At 45.9% G+C, this 24,521-nt stretch overlaps 2 protein-coding genes across 2 annotated transcripts; both read right to left on the bottom strand.

Moving 5' to 3' along the window:
* Positions 1 to 916: 916 nt before the first annotated feature.
* Positions 917 to 3,414, bottom strand: LOC125539456 (protein phosphatase 2C 51). The gene is made up of 3 exons (XM_048702915.2): positions 2,597 to 3,414; positions 1,876 to 1,981; positions 917 to 1,399 (listed from the first exon to the last, which is right to left on the bottom strand). The coding sequence occupies exons 1-3, from the start codon at positions 3,293 to 3,295 to the stop codon at positions 1,059 to 1,061; spliced, it is 1,146 nt and encodes a 381-aa protein (XP_048558872.1). The 5' UTR covers positions 3,296 to 3,414; the 3' UTR covers positions 917 to 1,058.
* Positions 3,415 to 22,279: 18,865 nt separating this feature from the next.
* LOC147992837 (uncharacterized) lies at positions 22,280 to 23,484 on the bottom strand. Its single transcript, XM_087541548.1, has 3 exons — positions 23,398 to 23,484; positions 23,122 to 23,271; positions 22,280 to 22,831 (listed from the first exon to the last, which is right to left on the bottom strand). The coding sequence occupies exons 1-3, from the start codon at positions 23,482 to 23,484 to the stop codon at positions 22,280 to 22,282; spliced, it is 789 nt and encodes a 262-aa protein (XP_087397674.1).
* Between the last annotated feature and the right edge of the window lie 1,037 nt (positions 23,485 to 24,521).

Here is a 24,521-nt window from a genome sequence, read left to right on the forward strand (position 1 = left end):
TAGTGATGACTACTCGACTTCATTGTCTTAGCATGCACAATTTGAGGCACTACTTATTTTGTCATGAGGCCAGTTATTTGAAAGAACAAGGCCAGTTATAGGATCTATGATCCGGGATGTCGTTAAATCTCACAAGTCGGAGCATTCACACTTGGCAAAACTACAACTCTGCCTTTGAAGGGTTGTTTTTCATTGACTCACCCCTTTAGCCGACGGAGCAAAGTTATGACATCTTTAGTCATGCTAGTCTGTTGGGAGATTTGAAAGAAAAAGAAGTGCAGGTATTTTGGAATCACTCTACAGTGCCACCTATGCTTGTTGCTAAGATTAAAGAAGCAGCCGGATATTGGTCCACCGACGAGGCCCAAGCACTTGAGTTACATTATATGCCGTTACAGTAGGATCTTGCTGTTTCCACCGCCTTTGGGCGTTGCTATGTTCATGTCTAAACTCTTTCTTAATCATGAGAAGTGACAAAGCTTTTGCCCTCGTTTAAAAAAAAAATACAATGAGTTGCACAACATATCCTGCATGTACTTGTCATCGGCGTTGTTATGTTCATTTCTAAACTCCATTATTATTAAATAATGATAAGTGACAAAGCTTTTGCCCTTTTTTTCAAAAAAATAAAAATAAAGTTGCACAACATATCTTACACTTGTCATAGTCGCTGTGATCTTCGATCTTAGTTTTAGCTCTGTGTAGGCGGCGGCCGAAGATCTTTTCCCGGCCTGGCAGGCCCGAGTAAATGTCGCTGAATCAACAGGTTCAGTTTTGAATTTTTGAACTGAAAACCAGGGCCAGTCGCTGCCTCTCCTCTCAACGTGAGAACGTCCCTGCTGCTCACTGCCTGAGCAGCGACTACAGCTTGTATAAAATTAGCGAAAAACGTTGGACAATTTTCTTTCACACCCGCTCATCGATCGCCGGAGTTGAGGTCCCGACGGTGATCGGCCGGAGATCTTTTCCCAGCCCGAATAAATGTCGCCGTAATGTACAGACTACTTACCAGCTAGTGCACGCGCGCGTGCCTACAACAGCTAAATTAACTTAAGCTCCTACAACTGCACCTCGCCTCCGATGGCTCGACGCCCTACCCTGCTCTTGAACCGCTTCAGCTCAACCACGACGACGCTGATGTTGTCCTTGCTGCCGCGGGTGATGGCGAGCTCGGCGAGCAGCGCGGCGGCGTCGGCGGCGCTGCGCCCGGCCACAGACTCCGGGAACACGGCGGCGGCACGGCCGGTGAGACAGCTCCGCGCCACCCGGCACGCCTCGTCGTTGGACACCACGTCCCACAGCCCGTCACTGGCCAGCACCAGGAACTCGTCCTTGCCCGTCCTCTCCACCGCCGTCACCTCCGGCTCCGCGCTCACGTACGGCTTCAGGTAGTAGTCCCCTGCAAGCAAGGAATCCAGATCAGCATGTCACTAGAGGTGAATTGAACAGTCAAATGTAAACAGAAACAATGCAAGATATGGCTCTGGCAGCTCAACAATACAGGGATGTTCCTATAATAGTGCAATCAGACTCCTCGGATGCATCGAGGTCCCTAACCGGTGTTTACCTGTCCCGGTCGGCATATGGACATTTGGTAGCTGATGAGATCAAGCATCTTATGGTACTTCGTGAGTTTATTCCACAAAAAATCAAGCGTGAGCAAAATAGGGTAGCAGATCGGTTGGCTTTGTATAGTTGTATTGAAAGTGCGACTGCTGTATGGCTAGATCGTGGACCACCGTGCATAGAAAAACTTTTGCCTCTCGATTGTAACCCTATTCTTATGGAATAAAACTCTTTACCCTCGGAAAAAAAAACAATGCAAGATGCTAGTGCTTGAGATGACATATATCAGAGTGGAAATGGAGGAAGTACCAATGGATCTGGAGGTGGATAGGACCCCTAGGACACGGGACCCGTTCCAGTTGATCACCCTGCCGCCAGCCGCTTCCACCCTCTGCAACTCGTCCGGTCGATCTGGCTGCCATGGTAGAGTAAACTCCCATTAGAACATGATAGTAGATCCTTCGTTCAACATTGGAGTTCGTTAGATCACGAAACAAAACAAAAAGCACCGGAGCGATGCTGGTTAATTTGCTGGGTTCTGAGTTCAGAGCCAAAGTGACACTGTACATTGCTGCACTTCCTTGCAAAAGAAAATACTGTAGAATTTTGTTACATTTAGCAAAAAGTTCCCGTGCAAAAACATTTTCTTTACCAAGAAGAATAAAGTTGCATCTATAGCACAATAAAGAACAACAAAGTTGCATCTTTAGCAATTAGCACTAGTCAGTCACAAAATAATGTTTGCACACCCAAAGTGAAGCAGGTAGTTCATTTCTGAACACAAGTTCCACTGAACGACACGATCCAGAATTCCAGATGCTTGCCAACAGGACTTGTCGATGGTGGTGGTTCACCAAGATACCAGATCTGAGTACAAATAATAAGATCATGTGGAGTGTAGCATTTGAACACACGAGGGACACATGGCCACTGATACTATTATTCTGCATTGGGTAGCGAAACTAGTTTGCGTCCGAGGTAGGAGTCCTAGTAAAGAGATTCCGTACGTGTGGACGTGTGGTGTATGTACCTTGTGGTCAGTGGAGAGCGGCACGGCCACGCCACCGCGGGACAGCACGGCGCGCGAGTCGCCGCAGTTGGCGACGACGATGCGACGGCGCCCCACCACGGCCACCACGGCGGTCGACCCCACGGTGCGGGAGCGCGACTCCTCGTCGTCGTCGGCGCCCGCGCCGGCCACGACCTCGCCGTCCACCCTCGCGAAGCTGGCCTCCAGGGCCTCCTTCCAGCCGCGCGCGCCGGGGCGGCACCGCAGCCGCTCCACCTCCTCCGCCAGCACCACGTGCATCCGCTCCCGGCACGCCTCCGCCACCCGCGCCCCGCCGTGGCCGTCGTACACCGCGAAGAAGTCCTCCCCGCCGCTGCCCTCGTCGCCTCCCCCGCACGCGTCCGGCGAGGAGGCCAGGAAGGTGCGCTCGACGGCCACGGCGTCCTCCATCTCCCGGCGCCGGCCGATCACGGACACCGCGCCGTGCGACAGGCACGCGGGCAGCCAGATCCCGCGGCCCACGTCCGCGGAGGACTCGGACTCGGACCCGTCCGTGGCCTTCTTCGCCGGCTCGTCCTCGCCCGACGCCACCTTCCGCCCGTGCGGCCGGAGCTCGAGCCGGCGGCGACGGCGCGCGGCCGTCGCCCCGTCGGCGTCCCCGGCCGCCACGGCGACCTTCCGCGACAGCCCCTCGTCACCGGCGCCCACCGCCTGCCTCATAGCAGCATGCCCCTGCCCCTGCCTCGCTCGACCGACCGGACCGGAGATGAGTAGCCTAGGCGGCCACGGAGGAGGTCGGGGCGGCTTTAATACGGCGAGAGGCGATGCTCGGGCGCGCCGGTGGATGGGGAACGGACGGGCGGATGCGCGACAGCGCCGCGCGGGTCGTACCGGGACGTGGACGGGGGAGATCGTCGGTGGCGCGTGGCGTGGAGCCCTGGATGCGCTGCTTCAGATACCGGGGACCGAGGGGGGCGCCCCTGCGCCCGGTGCATGCACCCGACGGCCACGGCATGGTCGCTTCCGAGACGGGGGCGTTGGAGGGGAGGGTGCAGGGCGGGTGCAGCGGGGTGTTTGGACCGTTCGGTAGACGTGGGGCCCGGGGGGCGTGGGGCAGGGGGGTTACGTGGAGGGGGCGAGGGGACGGGTGGGGCCTGGCCTGCGGTGCCGTGCGATTTGACTGCTCCCGGGACAAATGTTAGGGCGCGCAAACCTTACGTGCAACTGCAAGGAAGCACGTACTTTTTTTTAACATCAGCACAGAGACAAGCGCTCGTATACATGCGCATACACTCAACTCTATAAACGTATACATGCACACTCTATCTTTATGAGCATCTTTGAAAGACTGAGCCGATATATTATCTTTAAATTTACGAAGTCATCGTATGCATCTTGTCGTCGACGGAAACGTCTCCTCCCACTAAATGCGCATCGTCGAAAATTCTGAAATAAATTCAGAAATAAATGCGAGCACAAGGATTTAGATCCTGGTGGGCTGAGGATACCACAATCCCTTTAATCATTCAATCACATATTGATTCCCCAAAGAAGCACGTACTAATACTACATAGACAGAGAGAGAGATTCGGACGAAACTCAACAAGTTCTCCGAGTAATATTTTTCAAGCATGGTGAGACAGATGTGACACGGCGGCGCGTGCGAGCGTGCGTGATTTTATTCCCGCTCAAAGGTAACCGGGGCGACGCCGCAACCATCTGGTCCATGGAAAAGAGAGAAAGATGAATAGAGAATGCCACGCGTAGGCGCAGGTGGTTACCCCTTCCATGTCCATGTCCATGGCCGAGAAAAGATCTTGATGTTCCACACGAGAGTCCAGGGCGGGCGCGTGCCGGGGTGGCCACCGGGGCATGGGAGCCGGCGGGCGGAGGGGGGCGCGTGGCGCGGCACCAGTAGTCGGCGCTGTCCGACGGGAAGAGGCGGCCTCGGGGCACGCACGGGCTGGCTCTGCGTCCGGCCACTTCATCGGTCACTGACAGACTGACTGACTGCTCTGCCATGCTCTACCTCTGCGCGGCGTGCGCTACGGACGTCGACGTGGAGCGCTGCGCCGTGATCGCGGAGGCATGTCCCTACCGAAAAGCCTATAGCTCCGGCCCATCCCCGTCTCCATCTCCCTCTCGCTCGCTCCTAGGACTAGGTGGCCTGCGGTGGCCGCGACCGGTACGCTGTACTCACCTGCGCCGGCGAGACGCGGGCCGGCGCGTGTCCCGGCTCTGAGCTGACAAGCCGGGGCCGACCTGCCCCGCTCACGGCGGAGCGATCGAGAGGCTCATCCACTCGCAACACGACGTTGCACTTCTTTTACTCTACCGGCGACGGAGGACGTGACTGCATCGTTTTCGCACATGTTGAGAGCCGCTCGCGTCGAAACACCGGCGACCGCGTGTCCGTCCTCCGGTCCTCCCCCGCGCGCGGCCCGGCTCTGACGTTTCGACCGGGGACCGGGCCGTGTGTGTTGCTGGTGGCTTGCCGCGATTGGTTTGTGCGTCGATTGGTCCACCGAACGTGGTGCAACAACCGGCAGCGTACGTGCATGGAGTGCGTGGCCTGCAGTGCAGTACAGTAGTGAGTAGTTCATTGCTGCCCTTCAGAAGATCGGTCACGGCAGAGGGACAGACTGACCCACTGAACTTGATGCGTGGCAAGTGTTGCCCCCTCCATTCCGGAACGGATCCTCTACCATGGAGAAGAGAAGTGAGGTAAGCTATAGTGCAATCTAGTGCAAAACATAGAAAAAAAATCAGAGTTACTGTAGCGAGCACAGTAACGAGCAGGTACTGCTGATAGGAATAAATCTGAAATTATTTTTATTGCACCATAATTTTATTTGTATGTAATTTTTGTAAATGTATACAGTATATTTGTAATTTGCAAATTAATTCAAGTAATTTTAGGCTTAATCATATGGAGGTGAAGGAGGGGAGTCAGAGTTACTCTAGCTTACCTGAGTTCTTTTTTTCATGTTAGAGGATCCGGTTCCCTTCACTCCATAATATAGTGCGCCCATGTTTTTTGATATTTAACTTTGATCATAAATTTAACTAATATGGATGACTGGGCGAGAGCATGACAAATACCTTTGAATTCGTATTCGAAATAAGTTTTCAAAGACATAATTTTTTAGTGAAATGATTTATATATTATTGGCCTAATTTATGATTAAAATTGAATCTCGAAAAGAACGGGCGCACTAAATTATAGAATGGAGATAGTACTAAAAAAATTACGTTTCAAAAGGTGTTTTTTTAGACTATAAGCAGGGGTATTACTCAAACGAAATCAGAGTGACTTCCCATCGTGACCAGCTTAAGTACCAGTGTATGATACTACTCACTCATGTAAGGTATAATATCGTAAATTAGCATCTTAGTAGATTGCTTTATTTATTGTTATGCATGCAGTACATCATTTCATATGATACGATATCATGATATGATATCACATTCTCTTTTTTCTCATTTAATTGTCTATCAAATCATTAAAAAAACAGTTGGCATCCATGATACCACTTATGATACTTTCATTACGGGTAGCCTTACTGATTCCTAGCCACGGAGACATTTGTAAGTAATTTTTTTTCTTAAAACACAATGCAAGGATATATACAGTCATCTCAATTAACACGTACTGGTACGCCCCACCTCTACTTAATTTGGTAGTGATTTGATACGTACGGTAGTGGAGTACGGTCTACGGTGGACTTGGATTGTCTCCACAAACACAAAGATATTTATACCAGATTAATAATACACTCCCATACGGCTAGCTGCACCTGTGTGGTCGTGATGGAGTAGAGAAGAGGAGGATAATGTATAAAGCTCCCAATCGTTCCACGTAGAAATGCCCATGCCTAAACAACCTGGTTGTGCAATTACCTATGCTCCTCATAGTGCGTACCTTTTATTTGAGTAGACATATATAGTGCGTGCGTGCGTGCGTGAAAGAAAAGTCCGGGGGCTCATGCATGGGCGTGTACGTCTCGATCGCATCATTTTCCTCTTGCATAGCTAGCACCGGCAAACATAGCATGCACTGCACGTTCGGTCGACCGCGCGCATGCACACGCGTCTTTTCACATTGTGTTCGTGCATATCACCCTAGTCGTGTCGTAGCGCCAAAAAGGTTGGCCTCCACTATGGATCATGCCTCTCTTTTGTTTTAGCAAATCACTATGGTTTTTTTTTTTTTGCGAAATCACTATTGATCATGCATGGAGCTCTTTTCATCGGTTCAAGGATACTTCCATGCTTCTTTTTCTGAGGGGAGGATACTTCCGAGCTTACACACGAACCTAAAACATGCTCGATGGTGATTTACTGCATAAAACTCACTACTCTTTTTTTTACGGGGTTAAAAGGGATTTCATTGCTCAAGCTAGAGGGAGATCTTCCAAACATAGTTGTGGTGCATTGGCAGGGCAAGACCAAAGCCAAACTGCCGTCCTAGTTTCTACATGATCAAAAGAAGCTAATCTATGACTGACAACACTTTGGTGCCTACTAACATGAGCAATAGGGCTATCCCTTTCACCTACAAATAACTTGACTTCATTGATCATCATCGCATTTTGCGGTCTATCCTCAATCCGCAAGCTACGTAGAATAGAAAGTTCAAATTAAATTGTTCCTGGTTAATTAATAACACATGCACATATTGCTCTACTACCGTTCACGGAGTCGAGACATGAACAAAGTCGGACAATCCACCTCGTAAAGCACACATGGTTCCCTTAGGCCTTGTTTGTTTAATCCTGCTCCCAAGGGGATTGAAGTGGATTGGAGAGGATTTTGGCTTGTAGGGGATCTAATCCCCCTCAAACCCTGCCATTCCCCTTCAAAAACCACCTCAACCGAACAAGGCCTTAGGAGGGAGTAATTGACAAAAAACTACCACATTTCACGTAAGCGTCCCACAGAACTACCACATTTTGAAAACTGACCAAAAACTCCAGTTTAGCGCTGATTTCTTGACAAAAAACTACCACATAGCGTTGATGACCGTTTGAAGCGTCTTAAACCACTTTCTGACAGACCCGGCCCACCAGTCAGGACGGAGGCCACGCTAACGGCTAACGGCGCTCGCCTGCCGCCCGTTAGCCGCGCGTGTCGGTCGGGCCCGGTCGGACCAGGCATAACCTGGCCGACCGGCTCGCTCCTCGTCCTCACCACCTCACTCTCCCCTGACCTGACTGTCCTAACCCTAGCCGTCTTCATTCATGGCGGCGGCGGATCCAAAGTCCGGCGCCGAATCGCTTGGAGGAGCGCCCCCCGACGTGGTTGGCGGCGGGGATGCCGTCTTTGTTGAGATTGATAACTGGCTAGGCAGCAGTAGCTTTGCGGTCGAAAACCAATCCCAGCCTCAACCTGAGCCGTCCCAGACGATTGTGAAGAGGCGCAGCGTTGAAGAGAAGAGGCGTGTAGCAGCGTTGAAGAGAAGAGGCGCAGCTCGAGGCCGGCGCAAGCTTCCTTGTCCTGCTGGCGGCGCGAGGTATGGCAACTGATCTGTAATTGTTTTTTTGAAATGATTTGTTTTGTTAGGAATCACCATATATAGGATAGTTGCATAGTTAGATTTACATTAGAACCATGTTTGAGCACAATAGGAATTGAAATCTGCTGGGAACATGAACAATTTGTTTTGCTGTGACTGAATCCAAAATGTCAAAAACTAGAAAATTTGAACTGTCAGACACTAAATATTGTGCAGACCATTTAATTATTTTCCAATTTGTGGTGCAGTATTGATGACCCAAGTGGGAAATTTGGTTCCATTTCTTAGCCAGAGAATCTGTGGTTAGAGGAATTTACCAGTCAGACATATCATTTTTTACTATGGTTTCTCTCATTCGGAGTGAGGGCTATGGAGCTGATGATTATATGTACTATGTTGTCGATGAGGAGAAAGGAATAGAAGGTATGGAGCATCTTGGTTCTGAACATGATGTGCAGCAGATGTTAATTCACTTTGAGAAGGAAAAGAGTGTGAACATACGAGTTGTCAGAGCAGATGAGCATTGTAATGCAGATGAAAATAGAGATAGTTATTTTGCTGAACATTGCATTCACACTCAACAAAGTTGCACAAAGTTGGTGGATGCAATCAGTGACAGAAAGGATGAGCTTAAGCAAAGTTGTCTGCAGATGGAAGCTGACTTTAACCATTTTGAAGGTGACACTGATGTGTCTGAATTTCTTTCTGATGATGCGCAGTCAGGTTCAGATGACAACAATGTGCAATTACATCCAGGTTCCCCCTCTGAAGAAGAAGCTGCACAAGTAGATACATCAGTGGTCCAGAAACTTAAGCTAGTCAGAAACCCTGGTCCAACCATTAGATCCCACCAAGAGGTTCAGAAAGAGGTAAAACCAGACTGGTTTCCTGAAGAAGATGAATTTTGTTTTCCTGGTGATGTTGGCATTAGTGATGAAGAAGAAGAGCCTGAAGGAGCTTTCAAACTAGCAAGTGGCAGGAAGAGAGTGTTGAAGAAGTCAAAGGATAGGGTATGGTTCAATGAGAAGCTTCCAGATCCACATGAACAGTTTTGTAAGGGATTGTGCTTCACCACTGTTTATGAGTTCAGAGATGCACTTAGAGATTTTCACATCAGGACTCTGAGGAATTTTCAGTATCACAGAAATGCCCCTGATAGGATTATTGTTTGGTGCTCAGAGAGAGCCCATGGATGTGATTTTCATATCAGTGCATCTAAGATAGCTCATGAAAAAACTTTCTGCATCAAGAAGTGTGATATGCTGCATACTTGTGGAGCACGTGCAGAGACCACAAAGGTTACTACTGTTGGGTTTCGTAGTAATTTCAAAAAATTTCCTACGCTCACGCAAGATCATGTGATGCATAGCAACGAGGGGAGAGAGTTGTCTACGTACCCAACGCAGACCGACTGCGGAAGCGATGACACGACGTAGAGGAAGTAGTCGTACGTCTTCACGATCCAACCGATCAAGCACCGAAACTACGGCACCTCCGAGTTCGAGCACACATTCAGCTCGATGACGATCCCCGGACTCCGATCCAGCAAAGTGTCGGGGAAGAGTTCCGTCAGCACGACGGCGTGGTGACGATCTTAATGAACTACAGCAGCAGGGCTTCGCCTAAACTCCGCTACAGTATTATCGAGGAATATGGTGGCAGGGGGCACCGCACACGGCTAAGGAATAGATCACGTGGATCAACTTGTGTGTTCTAGGGTGCCTCTACCTCAGTATATAAAGGAGCCAAGGGGGAGGGGGCGCCGGCCAGGGAGAGAGGGCGCAGGAGGAGTCCTACTCCTGAGTAGGACTCCCCCCCCAATCCTATTCCAACTAGGATTCCCCAAGGGGGAAAGAGGGAGAGGGGTGGCCGGCCACCTCTCCTAGTCCTAATAGGACTAGGGGAGGGGGGAGGTGCGCAGCCCCCTTGGGCTGCCCCTTTCTCCTTTCCACTAAGGCCCATGAAGGCCCATATGGTTCCCGGGGGGTTCCGGTAACCTCCCGGTAACCCGGTAAAATCCCGATTTCACCCGGAACACTTCCGATGTCCAAACATAGGCTTCCAATATATCAATCTTTATGTCTCGACCATTTCGAGACTCCTCGTCATGTCCGTGATCACATCCGGGACTCCGAACAACCTTCGATACATCAAAATGCATAAACTCATAATGTAACTGTCATCGTAACCTTAAGCGTGCGGACCCTACGGGTTCGAGAACAATGTATACATGGCCGAGACACGTCTCCGGTCAATAACCAATAGCGGGACCTGGATGCCCATATTGGCTCCTACATATTCTACGAAGATCTTTATCGGTCAGACCGCATAACAACATACGTTGTTCCCTTTGTCATCGGTATGTTACTTGCCCGAGATTCGATCATCGGTATCCAATACCTAGTTCAATCTCGTTACCGGCAAGTCTCTTTACTCGTTCCGTAATACATCATCTCACAACTAACATATTAGTTGTAATGCTTGCAAGGCTTATGTGATGTGTATTACCGAGAGGGCCCAGAGATACCTCTCCGACAATCGGAGTGACAAATCCTAATCTCGAAATACGCCAACCCAACATCTACCTTTGGAGACACCTGTAATGCTCCTTTATAATCACCCAGTTATGTTGTGATGTTTGGTAGCACCCAAAGTGTTCCTCCGGCAAACGGGAGTTGCATAATCTCATAGTCATAGGAACATGTATAAGTCATGAAGAAAGCAATAGCAACATACTAAACGATCGGGTGCTAAGCTAATGGAATGGGTCATGTCAATCAGATCATTCAACTAATGATGTGACCTCGTTAATCAAATAACAACTCATTGTTCATGGTCAGGAAACATAACCATCTTTGATTAACGAGCTAGTCAAGTAGAGGCATACTAGTGACACTTTGTTTGTCTATGTATTCACACATGTATTACGTTTCCGGTTAATACAATTCTAGCATGAATAATAAACATTTATCATGAAATAAGGAAATAAATAATAACTTTATTATTGCCTCTAGGGCATATTTCCTTCAGTCTCCCACTTGCACTAGAGTCAATAATCTAGATCACATCACCATGTGATTAACATCGATAGTTCACATCATCATGTGATTAACACCCATAGTTCACATCGCCATGTGACCAACACCCAAAGGGTTTACTAGATTCAGTAATCTAGTTCACATCGCTATGTGATTAACACCCAAGGAGTACTAAGGTGTGATCATGTTTTGCTTGTGAGAGAATCTTAGTCAACGGGTCTGCCACATTCAGATCCGCATGTATTTTGCAAATTTCTATGTCAACAATGCTCTGCATGGAGCTACTCTAGCTAATTGCTCCCACTTTCAATATGTATCTAGACTGAGACTTAGAGTCATCTAGATTAGTGTCAAACTTGCATCGGCGTAACCCTTTACGACGAACCTTTTTTCACTTCCATAATCGAGAAACATATCCTTATTCCACTAAGGACAATTTTGACCGCTGTCCAGTGATCTACTCCTAGATCACTATTGTACTCCCTTGCCAAACTCAGTGGTAGGGCATACAATAAATCTGGTATACAGCATGGCATACTTTATAGAACCTATGACTGAGGCATAGGGAATGACTTTCATTCTCTTTCTATTTTCTGCCGTGGTCGGGCTTTGAGTCTTACTCAACTTCACACCTTGTAACACAGGCAAGAACTTTTTCTTTGACTGTTCCATTTTGAACTACTTCAAAATCTTGTCAAGGTATGTACTCATTGAAAAAACTTATCAAGCGTCTTGATCTATCTCTATAGATCTTGAAGCTCAATATGTAAGCAGCTTCACCGAAGTATTTCTTTGAAAAACTCCTTTCAAACACTCCTTTTATGCTTTACAGAATAATTCTACATTATTTCCGATCAACAATATGTCATTCACATATACTTATCAGAAATGTTGTAGTGCTCCCACTCACTTTCTTGTAAATACAGGCTTCACCGCAAGTCTGTATAAAACTATATGCTTTGATCAACTTATCAAAGCGTATATTCCAACTCCGAGATTCTTGCACCAGTCCATAGATGGATCGCTGGAGCTTGCATATTTAGCTAACACCTTTAGGATCGACAAAACCTTCTAGTTGCATCGTATACAACTCTTCTTTAGTAAATCCATTAATGAATGCAGTTTTGTTTATCCATTTGCCAGATTTCATAAAATGCGGCAATTGCTAACATGATTCGGACAGACTTAAGCATAGATACGAGTGAGAAAATCTCATCGTAGTCAACACCTTGAACTTGTCGAAAACCTTTTGCGACAATTCTAGCTTTGTAGATAGTAACATTACTATCAGCGTCTGTCTTTCTCTTGAAGATCCATTTATTCTCAATTGCTCGCCGATCATCGGGTAAGTCAACCAAAGTCCATACTTTGTTCTCATACATGGATCATATCTCAGATTTCATGGCTTCAAGCCACTTTGCGGAATCTGGGCTCACCATCGCTTCTTCATAGTTCGTAGGTTCATCATGATCTAGTAGCATGACTTCCAGAACAGGATTACCGTACCACTTTGGCGCGGATCTTACTCTGGTTGATCTACGAGGTTCAGTAGTATCTTTTTCTGAAGTTTCATGATCATCATCATTAGCTTCCTCACTAACTGGTGTAGGTGTCACAGAAACAGTTTTCTGTGATGTACTACTTTCCAATAAGGGAGCAGGTACAGTTACCTCGTCAAGTTCTACTTTCCTCCCACTCACTTCTTTCGAGAGAAACTCCTTCTCTGGAAAGATTCCGAATTTAGCAACAAAAGTCTTGCCTTCGGATCTGTGATAGAAGGTGTACCCAACAGTATTCTTTGGGTATCCTATGAAGACACATTTCTCCGATTTGGGTTTGAGCTTATCAGGATGAAACTTTTTCACATAAGCATCGTTGCCCCAAACTTTAAGAAACGACAACTTTTGTTTCTTGCCAAACCATAGTTCAGATTGTGTCGTCTCAACGGACTTAGATGGTGCCCCTTTTTAATGTGAATGCAGCTGTCTCTAATGCATGATCCCAAAAACGATATTGGTAAATTGGTAAGAAACGTCATAGATTGCACTATATCCAATAAAGTACGGTTATGACGTTCGGACACACCATTATGCTGTGGTGTTCCAGGTGGCGTGAGTAGTGAAACTATTTCACATTGTTTTAACTGAAGACCAAACTCGTAACTCAAATATTTTACCTCTGCGATCATATCGTAGAAACTTTTATTTTCTTGTCACGATGATTTTCCACTTCACTCTGAAATTCTTTGAACTATTCAAATGTTTCAGACTTATGTTTCATCAAGTAGATATCCCCATATCTGCTCAAATCATCTTGTGAAGGTCAGAAAATAATGATACCTGCTGTAAGCCTTAATATTCATCGGACCACATACATTAGTATGTATGATTTCCAACAAATCTGTTGCTTGCTTCATTGTTCCGGAGAACGGCGTTTTAGTCATCTTGCCCATAAGGCATGGTTCGCAAGCATCAAGTGATTCATAATCAAGTGATTCCAAAATCCCATCAGCATGGAGTTTCTTCATGCGCTTTACTCCAATATGACCTAAACGGCAGTGCTACAAATAAGTTGCACTATCATTATTAACTTTGCATCTTTTGGTTTCAATATTATGATTATGTGTATCACTACGATCGAGATCCAACGAACTATTTTCATTGGGTGTGTAACCAAATAAGGTTTTATTCATGTAAACAGAACAACAATTTATTCTCTTACTTAAATGAATAACCGTATTACAATAAACATGATCAAATCATATTCATGCTTAACGCAAACACCAAATAACACTTATTCAGGTTCAACACTAATCCCGAAAGTATAGGGAGTGTGCGATGATGATCATATCAATCTTGGAACCACTTCCAACACACATCGTCACTTCACCCTTAACTAGTCTCTGTTTATTCTGCAACTCCCGTTTCGAGTTACTAATCTTAGCAACTGAACTAGTATCAAATACTGAGGGGTTGCTATAAACACTAGTAAAGTACACATCAATAACATGTATATCAAATATACTTATGTTCACTTTGCCATCCTTCTTATCTGCCAATCACTTGGGGTAGTTCCGCTTCCAGTGACCAGTCCCTTTGCAGTAGAAACACTTAGTCTCAGGCATAGGACCAGACTTGGGCTTCTTCACTTGAGCAGCAACTTGCTTGCTGTTCTTCTTGAAGTTCCCCTTCTTTCCTTTGCCCTTTTCTTGAAATTAGTGGTCTTGTCAACCATCAACAATTGATGTTTTTCTTGATTTCTACCTTCGTTGATTTCAGCATCACGAAGATCTTGGGAGTTGTTTCCGTTATCCCTTGCATATTATAGTTCATCACGAAGTTCTACTAACTTGGTGATGGTGACTAGAGAATTCTGTCAATCACTATCTTATCTGGAAGATTAACTCCCACTTGATTCAAGCGATTGTTGTACTCAGAAAATCTGGGCACATGCTCACTAGTTGAGCGATTCTCCTCCATCTTTTAGCTATAGAACTTGTTGGAGACTTCATATCTCTCAACTCGGGTATTTGCTTGAAATATTAACTTCAACTCCAGGAACATCTCATATGGTCCATGACGTTCAAAACGTCTTTGAAGTCCCGATTCTAAGCCGTTAAGCATGGTGCACTAAACTATCAAGTAGTCATCATATTGAGCTAGCCAAACGTTCATAACGTCTGCATCTGCTCCTGCAATAGGTCTGTCACCTAGCGGTGCATCAAGGACATAATTATTCTGTGCAGCAATGAGGATAAACCTCAGATCACGGATCCAATCCGCATCTTTGCTACTAACATCTTTCAACACAATTTTCTCTAGGAACATATCAAAATAAACACATGAAAGCAACAATGCGAGCTATTGATCCACAACATAGATATGCTAATACTACCAGGACTAAGTTCATGATAAAGTAAAGTTCAATTAATCATATTACTTAAGAACTCCCACTTAGATAGACATCCCTCTAATCTTCTAAGTGATCACGTGATCCAAATCAACTAAACCATGTCCGATCATCACGTGAGATGGAGTAGTTTCATCGGTGAACATCATTATGTTGATCATATCTACTATATGATTCACGCTCGACCTTTCGGCCTCCGTGTTCCGAGGCCATATCTGCATATGCTAGGCTCGTCAAGTATAACCCGAGTATTCTGCGTGTGCAAAACTGGCTTGCACCCGTTGTAGATGGACATAGAGCTTATCACACCCGATCATCACGTGGTGTCTGGGCACGACGAACTTTGGCAACGGTGCATACTCAGGGAGAACACTTCTTGATAATTAGTGAGAGATCATCTTATAATGCTACCGTCAATCAAAGCAAGATAAGACGCATAAAAAGATAAACATCACATGCAATCAATATAAGTGATATGATATGGCCATCATCATCTTGTGCTTGTGATCTTCATCTCCGAAGCACCGTCATGATCACCATCGTCACCGGCGCGACACCTTGATCTCCATCGTAGCATCGTTGTCGTCTCGCCAATCTTATGCTTCCACGACTATCACTACCGTTTAGTAATAAAGTAAAGCATTACATCGCGATTGCATTGCATACAATAAAGCGACAACCATATGCCTCCTGCCAGTTGCCGATAACTCGGTTACAAAACATGATCATCTCATACAATAAAATTCAGCATCATGCCTTGACCATATCACATCACAACATGCCCTGCAAAAACAAGTTAGACGTCCTCTACTTTGTTGTTGCAAGTTTTACGTGGCTGCTACGGGCTTAAGTAAGAACCAATCTCACCTACGCATCAAAACCACAACGATAGTTTGTCAAATAGACTCCGTTTTAACCTTCGCAAGGACCGGGCGTAACCATACTTGGTTCAACTAAAGTTGGAGAGACAGTCGCCCGCAAGCCATCTATGTGCAAAGCACGTCGAGGGAACCGGTCTCGCGTAAGCGTACGCGTAAGGTTGGTCCGGGTCGTCTCGTCCAACAATACCGCCGAACCAAAGTATGACATGCTGGTAGGCAGTATGACTTGTATCGTCCACAACTCACTTGTGTTCTACTCGTGCATATAACATCAACATAAATAACCTAGGCTCGGATGCCACTGTTGGGTTTCAGAGTAATTTCAAAAAATTTCCTACGCTCACGCAAGATCATGTGATGCATAGCAACGAAGGGAGAGAGTTGTCTACGTACCCAACGCAGACCGACTGCGGAAGCGATGACACGACGTAGAGGAAGTAGTCGTACGTCTTCACGATCCAACCGATCAAGCACCGAAAATACGGCACCTCCGAGTTCGAGCACACGTTCAGCTCGATGACGATCCCCGGACTCCGATCCAGCAAAGTGTCGGGGAAGAGTTCCGTCAGCACGACGGCGTGGTGACGATCTTGATGAACTACAGCAGCAGGGCTTCGCCTAAACTCCGCTACAGTATTATCGAGGAATATGGTGGCAGGGGGCACCGCACACGGCTAAGGAATAGATCACGTGGATCAACTTGTGTGTTCTAGGGTGCCTCTACCTCAGTATATAAAGGAGCCAAGGGGGGAGGGGGCGCCGGCCAGGGAGAGAGGGCGCAGGAGGAGTCCTACTCCTTCCGGGAGTAGGACTCCCCCCCCCAATCCTATTCCAACTAGGATTCCCCAAGGGGGAAAGAGGGAGAGGGGTGGCCGGCCACCTCTCCTAGTCCTAATAGGACTAGGGGAGGGGGGAGGTGCGCAACCCCCTTGGGCTGCCCCTTTCTCCTTTCCACTAAGGCCCATGAAGGCCCATATGGTTCCGGGGGGGTTCCGGTAACCTCCCGGTAACCCGGTAAAATCCCGATTTCACCCGGAACACTTCCGATGTCCAAACATAGGCTTCCAATATATCAATCTTTACATCTCGACCATTTCAAGACTCCTCGTCATGTCCGTGATCACATCCGGGACTCCGAACAACCTTCGGTACATCAAAATGCATAAACTCATAATGTAACTGTCATCGTAACCTTAAGCGTGCGGACCCTACGGGTTCGAGAACAATGTAGACATGATCGAGACACGTCTCCGGTCAATAACCAATAGCGGGACCTGGATGCCCATATTGGCTCCTACATATTCTACGAAGATCTTTATCGGTCAGACCGCATAACAACATACGTTGTTCCCTTTGTCATCGGTATGTTACTTGCCCGAGATTCGATCGTCGGTATCCAATACCTAGTTCAATCTCGTTACCGGCAAGTCTCTTTACTCGTTCCGTAATACATCATCTCACAACTAACATATTAGTTGTAATGCTTGCAAGGCTTATGTGATGTGTATTACTGAGAGGGCCCAGAGATACCTCTCCGACAATCGGAGTGACAAATCCTAATCTCGAAATACGCCAACCCAACATCTACCTTTGGAGACACCTGTAATGCTCCTTTATAATCACCCAGTTACGTTGTGATGTTTGGTAGCACCCAAAGTGTTCCTCCGGCAAACGGGAGTTGCATAATCTCATAGTCATAGGAACATGTATAAGTCATGAAGAAAGCAATAGCAACATACTAAACGATCGGGTGCTAAGCTAATGGAATGGGTCATGTCAATCAGATCATTCAACTAATGATGTGACCTCGTTAATCAAATAACAACTCATTGTTCATGGTCAGGAAACATAACCATCTTTGATTAACGAGCTAGTCAAGTAGAGGCATACTAGTGACACTTTGTTTGTCTATGTATTCACACATGTATTACGTTTCCGGTTAATACAATTCTAGCATGAATAATAAACATTTATCATGAAATAAGGAAATAAATAATAACTTTATTATTGCCTCTAGGGCATATTTCCTTCAACTACAAAGTGGTTGTCCAAATCAGTACAACCAGCATTGAGAGAAGACATTAGATCTCCTGTGGATGCATTAATAAAGAAGACTAAGACTAAATTCTCAGTTGATGTTTCAAGAAGTGTTGCCTATAGGGCCAGGAGGAAGGCTGTTGGTGTGGTGCAGGGTGACCACAAGCAGCAGTACTTGAGGCTGAGGGATTATCTTCAAGCTGTTCTTGATACAAACCCTGGGAGCAGGTGTATTGTAACAACATTTGTTGACCCAGAAAACCCTGCACCCACTCCTAGATTCAAGTACATGTTCTACTGTTTGGCAGCTTCAAAGGAAGGGTTTCTTAATGGTTGTAGACCATTTATAGGTAAATATTTCCTGATTGTGTTGTACATATTTGTGTGTCAATTTTCTTCTATAGCTAATGTGTGACTCCATCCAGGGCTTGATGGATGTTTCATCAAGTTAACCACTGGACAACAAATTCTTGCTGCCACAGGAAGGGATGGCAACAACAACATCTACTCTATAGCTTTTGGTGTGGTTGACAAGGAAGATGGAGACAGTTGGACTTGGTTTTTAACTCAGTTGAGATGCTGCATTGGTAGTGGCAACAAATTTGGAACATACACAATAATATCTGACAGGCAAAAGGTTAGAAACTAAATCATTGACCATAGTTGGTATAGTAATTCACTGAATTATGTGAGTGTGTTCATATGTAGATCTATTTTCTGAATGTACAGGGTTTACTTAAGACAATAAATGAAGTGTTCCCTGATTCACCTCAAAGATTCTGTCTTAGGCACATATATGCCAACTTCCAATCAGCTGGTTACAGAAGCAAAGAACTAAAGAAGTGTGTTGACAAGGCTAGCTACTCTTATACTAGACATGGGCATGAATTAGGGATGGCAGAGCTGAAAGCACAGTGTGAGGATGCTTGGAAATGGCTTAAAATATAGAAGTCTCTGCTTGGGCTAGGTATGCTATGGACCATACTTGCAAAACAGATCTAGTTGTGAACAACCTTAGTGAAGTCTTCAACAAGATGATACTTGATGTAAGATCCAAACCAATAAGGACAATGTTTGAAGGGATCAGGACAAAGCAGATGATCAAGAGGCAACAGACTAGGGAGAAGTTACAGACTTGCAGGTGGACAATCACACCAAATTACTCAGAGATTCTAGAGGAGAATAAAAAATATGCCAAGTACTGCCAGGCTGACAGAGCTGGTGAAACAATTTGGCAAGTAACAAGCAAAGAAAAGCAATATTGTGTGGACATGGCAACCTGCACATGTGACTGCAAGAGATGGAACATGACAGGTGTACCTTGCAGTCATGGCATATCTGCAATGACAAAACAAAAGCTGCATCCTGAGGACTATGTGTGTGAATTCTTCAAGAAGCCATTGTACATGGAGACATACAGAGCAATTATTTACCCTGTCCCTGGTCCAGATTGTTGGCCTGATACAAACACTCAAGACATTCATCCTCCTGTGTTTAAAGAAAAGGCAGGCAAAAAGCAGACAATAAGGAGGAAGGGAGAGTTTGAGGTTCCAGCTCCAAGAGACACAAGTAGGATGGGCACTATCACATGTGGAAATTGTGGTTTGGAAGGACACAGGTATACAACATGCAACAACACTCTGAAGCCTAGTCTTTAGATGAGGAAAAATAAACACCAGGTAATTATCAAGCTTGGAAAAAAACTCAGACATTTCTGAATGAGTACACTTTTAGAAATAAAAGTTATGTTTGACATGCAGGAAAACATGGCAGTTTACTATGATATACCTGCTGCAAGAACCACATCAGTCCCTGTTGCAAGAGGTAGAAGAGGAGCACAAGCTTCATGTTGGCCTGCTACATCTCAACCAGGTCCTTCTACTTCTGCACCAGGCCCTACACCAAGAGCTAAAAGAGGTAGGACTGCAGGTGGAGGGAGGATCCATGGATTCACTGCACCAAGAGCTGCAACCACTTTAGATATTCAAGTTGGGACCAAGAGGAAGAGGACCCCAAGCTCAAAATTGGCAGGCTACTTCTACTGCAGTGGTAACTACTGAAACCTGTCAGCTCAAATTTGGGAGGTTTTATGTGCACTTTCTTAATTTTTTTGTGCACTTTTCTGAACCTGTCGTGCATTATCTGAACTTGTTGTGCATTATCTGAACCTGTCGTGCACTATCTAAACATGTCGTGCACTTTCTGAATTTGTGCATTTGTGGGTGGAAATGGGCCTCAGACTGGGCTCTCATATCGGACCACAGTCCACAAGCCTGCGTAGGTGTCTATAAAAAGACCCTAACCTATCCTTTCCCGTACCACTAAAACCCTAGCTGCCAGCATCACTACAACCCTACCTTAGCCACAAAGATGGATCCAAGCATAGGAGAGGTTGTCGACGACCAGGATGAGAGTTCTAGAGCAGCAAGAAGGGCTGCAAGAGCAGAAAGGAGGAGTCATAGGGCTCAGGCACGTGAGCAATGCCAGAGGCTGGCTGCAACGATTATGGCAGCCCGCAACTCCCTCGACGTGATGTAGTTCAAGGAGGTGTTCCCAGATGGAACAATCATCACCGATGAATTGATCATTTGGTGGGCTAGAGATAGGGCAACCTTGCATCGCTACCAAGTCACAATGGCTAGGTGGAGCAGAATCCTTGATTCTGCGTCTTGAAACAGTTCAATGTTAAGTTCTTCAATGTTATCTGAATTCTCCAAGTCTCTGGTTCTACTATGTATGTGATGATGTGTCTGAAATTTCTCTGAATGTATGCGCACTTGTATGCGTGGGTTTGCAGAATTTGCTGAAATTGTGCTCTGAATCTATGCGCTTTTGTATGCGTGGATTTTCTGAATTTTCCGAATTTGTGCTCTGAATCTATGCGCACCTGTTGATTTTCTGAATTTGTGCTCTGAATGTATGTCAATTTCTCTGATTTTTCTCTAGAAACAGTATCTCAGTCAACAATATTTGTTTTCACCACAAAATAACTATTGCACAACTTTCACCTAACATCACTTAACCAGCACAAGTTTCGGCACACAATAACTACTCCACAACTACCACCCTGTCAACTACTGCTGCACAAGTTTTACTTCTCCACTGCCTCACTCCACCTCTCTTTAACTACCCCCTCTTTTTTCAGCTACTCTACTCACATCACTCTAATCACATTACTCTACCTCACGACAACTTCACCTAGCTCAACACCACTGCACTCACCACTTCCTGCTCCAACCATGGCTGCTTCTTCCTCTTCTTCGGACCCATGGCTCAACCCATTCCCAACTGGCAAGGGATGGGTTGCCATGCTTTATGGTTCAGCGCGCGGCGACGACGACCTCTTCGTGGACTACATGAAGGTCGCCACAAGGTACACCAGCGTTCAAGATCTGGTGGATGGAGCAGACGAAGTGAGAAAGAAGGCGACGAGTGAGGAGAAGCAACGCATGGACCAACAATATGGAAACCGAGGTAAGGGGATCCTGCCCATAGATATACTGCTATGGGCAATGAAAGAGGCGGGCTCCGCCGATGCTGGGCAGAGGCAGCGGTGGGCAGACCACCACTACGTCGCCCCAGCACAATCTACGGCTGAAGCAAACGCAAACAAGCACCAAGACGAGGACGATGACCTCCAGATCATCGCACCACCAGCACTGCAGGCTCGCCGCCGCCCTCCTCCCATCATCTTCATCGATGAAGACGAAGATGAAGAAGAACAAGAGGTGCATATGCTGGCAAATCATCATACCGAAGTGAAGCAGGAGGTACGACGCTCAGGCCGCTTAGCAGGGCAGACGCCTAACTGAAACTGAATGTGAAACTATTTAGTTTCACATTCAGTTTCATCAGTCTTATTCAGTGTTGGCTAGTTTCAGTTATCCTCAAACTATTTGGTGCTATCTATCTATGTAATGCTATGTATGTTGCATCCTCAGACAATTTGTGTTATCTATGCTACCTCCTATGCAATGCAAGTTTCAGTTTCAGTTTCATTTTCATTTTCATTTTCAGTGTTGTTTGGTGTTACTAGATTCAAGTGTAAGTATTAGCAACAACTACCTAGCAGCAACAAATTGCATATGGAGATATAACAACATCTGGATAATATGGTTCAGGTGGCATTACAAATAGGATTATCTTAGAGCATTACAGATCAGGGGCATTACAGCACCCAACAACACAACCAAAATGATCTAAAACCATAGGCAGTTCATAGGGAGTTCATATTAATACTAAGATGCATATCTGCATCAAATTCTAGTACTAGGCCAGTTATATATATAGGCCTCATATTCACTTACCAACCCTAGCTACCACTTCACTCCTCCATGACAACTTCTTTGATCTTGTCTAGCTTTTCTTTGCACCCATGACCTGCCTTCAAGAGCTCAGCAATGATATGCTCCAGCTTCTTCTTCTCTTCTTTAAGGAGGTCTCTCTCAACTTGTATCTCCTTCATGGCTTTCGTGGTGTTTTGAATGATATCAGCTTGACTCTGCAGGATGCACCTTTGTTCTTTCTTGAGCTTAAGCTTCTCCATTTGAATCTCAATCTTTGCCCGCTCCTCAAGCTGATGCTTCTTCTCCTTAAGTTCATTGATTGCCTGGCTTGTGTAATCCATGTCATGGGATTTCTGCCCATCCTGGTAATCAAACAGCTTGGATACATCATCCACAAGCTGACTGTAGTGATTGCCAAGAGAATCCAGCTCCTTCTTCAGTTTCTCAACCTCTATCTCATGAGCCTCTTTGTCTTGCACTCTACCAAGGTTCTCCTCATGATACATATCCCAAAGCTTGGTTAAGCACCTTTGCAAAATCACAGGCCAAGGGGCATCTACCCACTCTAAAACACCACAGTTCACACAATCCTGAAAATTCAGTTAAATTTAAAGTGAGCTTTATTCTTCATTAACAAACATATTCACAATAACAAATCATAAACAGTACTCATATATGTAGCTACAATACACTAGCTAACTCTATGCTACAAATTATAAATCAGTGCTATGTTTCCATTGCTCTTTGCTGCTATTTGCTACAAGTACATAATTTAGACATAGCAATGTTCTTATAATTCATCAAAAATGAGAAAAGTAGCAGCATTATTCAGAAAAGCACAAAAAGAATCAATCACAGCCATGACAGCTTGGTTCGTTACCTCAGTTGCACATCCTATGAATCTCCTGCTAGTGTCAGTGCCTTCAAATGCCACAAATTTGCCAGCCCTCTCCCTGTGCAGGATGCACCTACGGTCAGATTCAGTCACAAGCCCAGAAAAGCTTGGATCTATCACAGTATCCGGAGTTTGCTGCAGCAGGAAACACATATATGTCAACTACAACTCGCATACATGAACTTAAATGGAGAAATCCCTATCCTTCTTCAAACCCTAACCCTAGCAGAGGAGATGAGAGGAGAGATTGAGCTGACTTACAAAATACTCCATATTCATGCTACTGAACTCGCTCATGTACTCATCATCATCGTCAGAGGTCTCGTTGCTGTTGGGCCACGACGGCATGGTCGCGGCGTCGCCGGAGTGTGAGAAGAAGAGGAGCAGTGGAGAGCAGAGGAGCAGAGTGAGTCGGGGGAGAGTGAGGTGGTGAGGACGAGGAGCAAGCCGGTCGGCCAGGTTATGCCTGGTCCGACCGGGCCCGACCGACACGCGCGGCTAACAGGCGGCAGGCGAGCGCCGTTAGCCGTTAGCGCGGCCTCCGTCCTGACCGGTGGGCCGGGTCTGTCAGAAAATGGTTTAAAACGCTTCAAATAGTCATCAACGCGGCGTGGTAGTTTTTTGTCACGAAATCAGCGCTAAACCGGAGTTTTTGGTCAGTTTTCAAAATATGGTAGTTCTGTGGGACGCTTACGTGAAATGTGGTAGTTTTTTGTCAATTACTCCCTTAGGAGGTCTTCAAATTGTCTAGTCACATCTTCTAGTGCTCCAGCTTGGAGATTAGCAATATACACGCTCAAGTTCCATAGGAAAAACATGCCATTCGTCTCACCCACACGTACTCTGCACAATGTGAGGTACAGCTCCTGCTTCTCTTGTTCTAGCTCAATCATCCCGGTACACATCCACTTTGGCGTGCCAGCCCCACTATTTTTCTCTTGACGTGTCCAGATTTCAAAGTGACCGCCTTCCGATGGCGGGCAAAGCAATGAGCCGATCGAGCAACGACGCACCTAATTAACCGCAGGCGACACCATCAAAAACAAAAACTATGTTACATCATTGATTTCTTGCACAAGAAAAGAGTCACAAAAAAATCTCGACAATCAAGATGCTCCCGATTGATACTTTCTGCATCTTGCCCTGCTACCACTTATTAACCAAGACATGAACAAGTGTTCACAACTTTGAAAAAGTTTGCAAAATCAAAAAAATGTTCCAGGATTTGAAAGATGACCATGATTTTTTTTGAGAATTTTAAAAAGTTAAAGAATTGAAAAAACATGATTGTGGGTTCAAAAAACAATGTTCACAGATTTTTGAGAACTTCTCAAATTTGGAAAAAGTTTTCTAATTAAATAAAAAGTTCACGGATTTTAAATAAG

This window comes from Triticum urartu, chromosome 1A, assembly GCF_056163025.1.
Source record: "Triticum urartu cultivar PI428250 chromosome 1A, HENAU_Tu73, whole genome shotgun sequence".
Classification (NCBI taxonomy): Eukaryota; Viridiplantae; Streptophyta; class Magnoliopsida; order Poales; family Poaceae; genus Triticum; species Triticum urartu.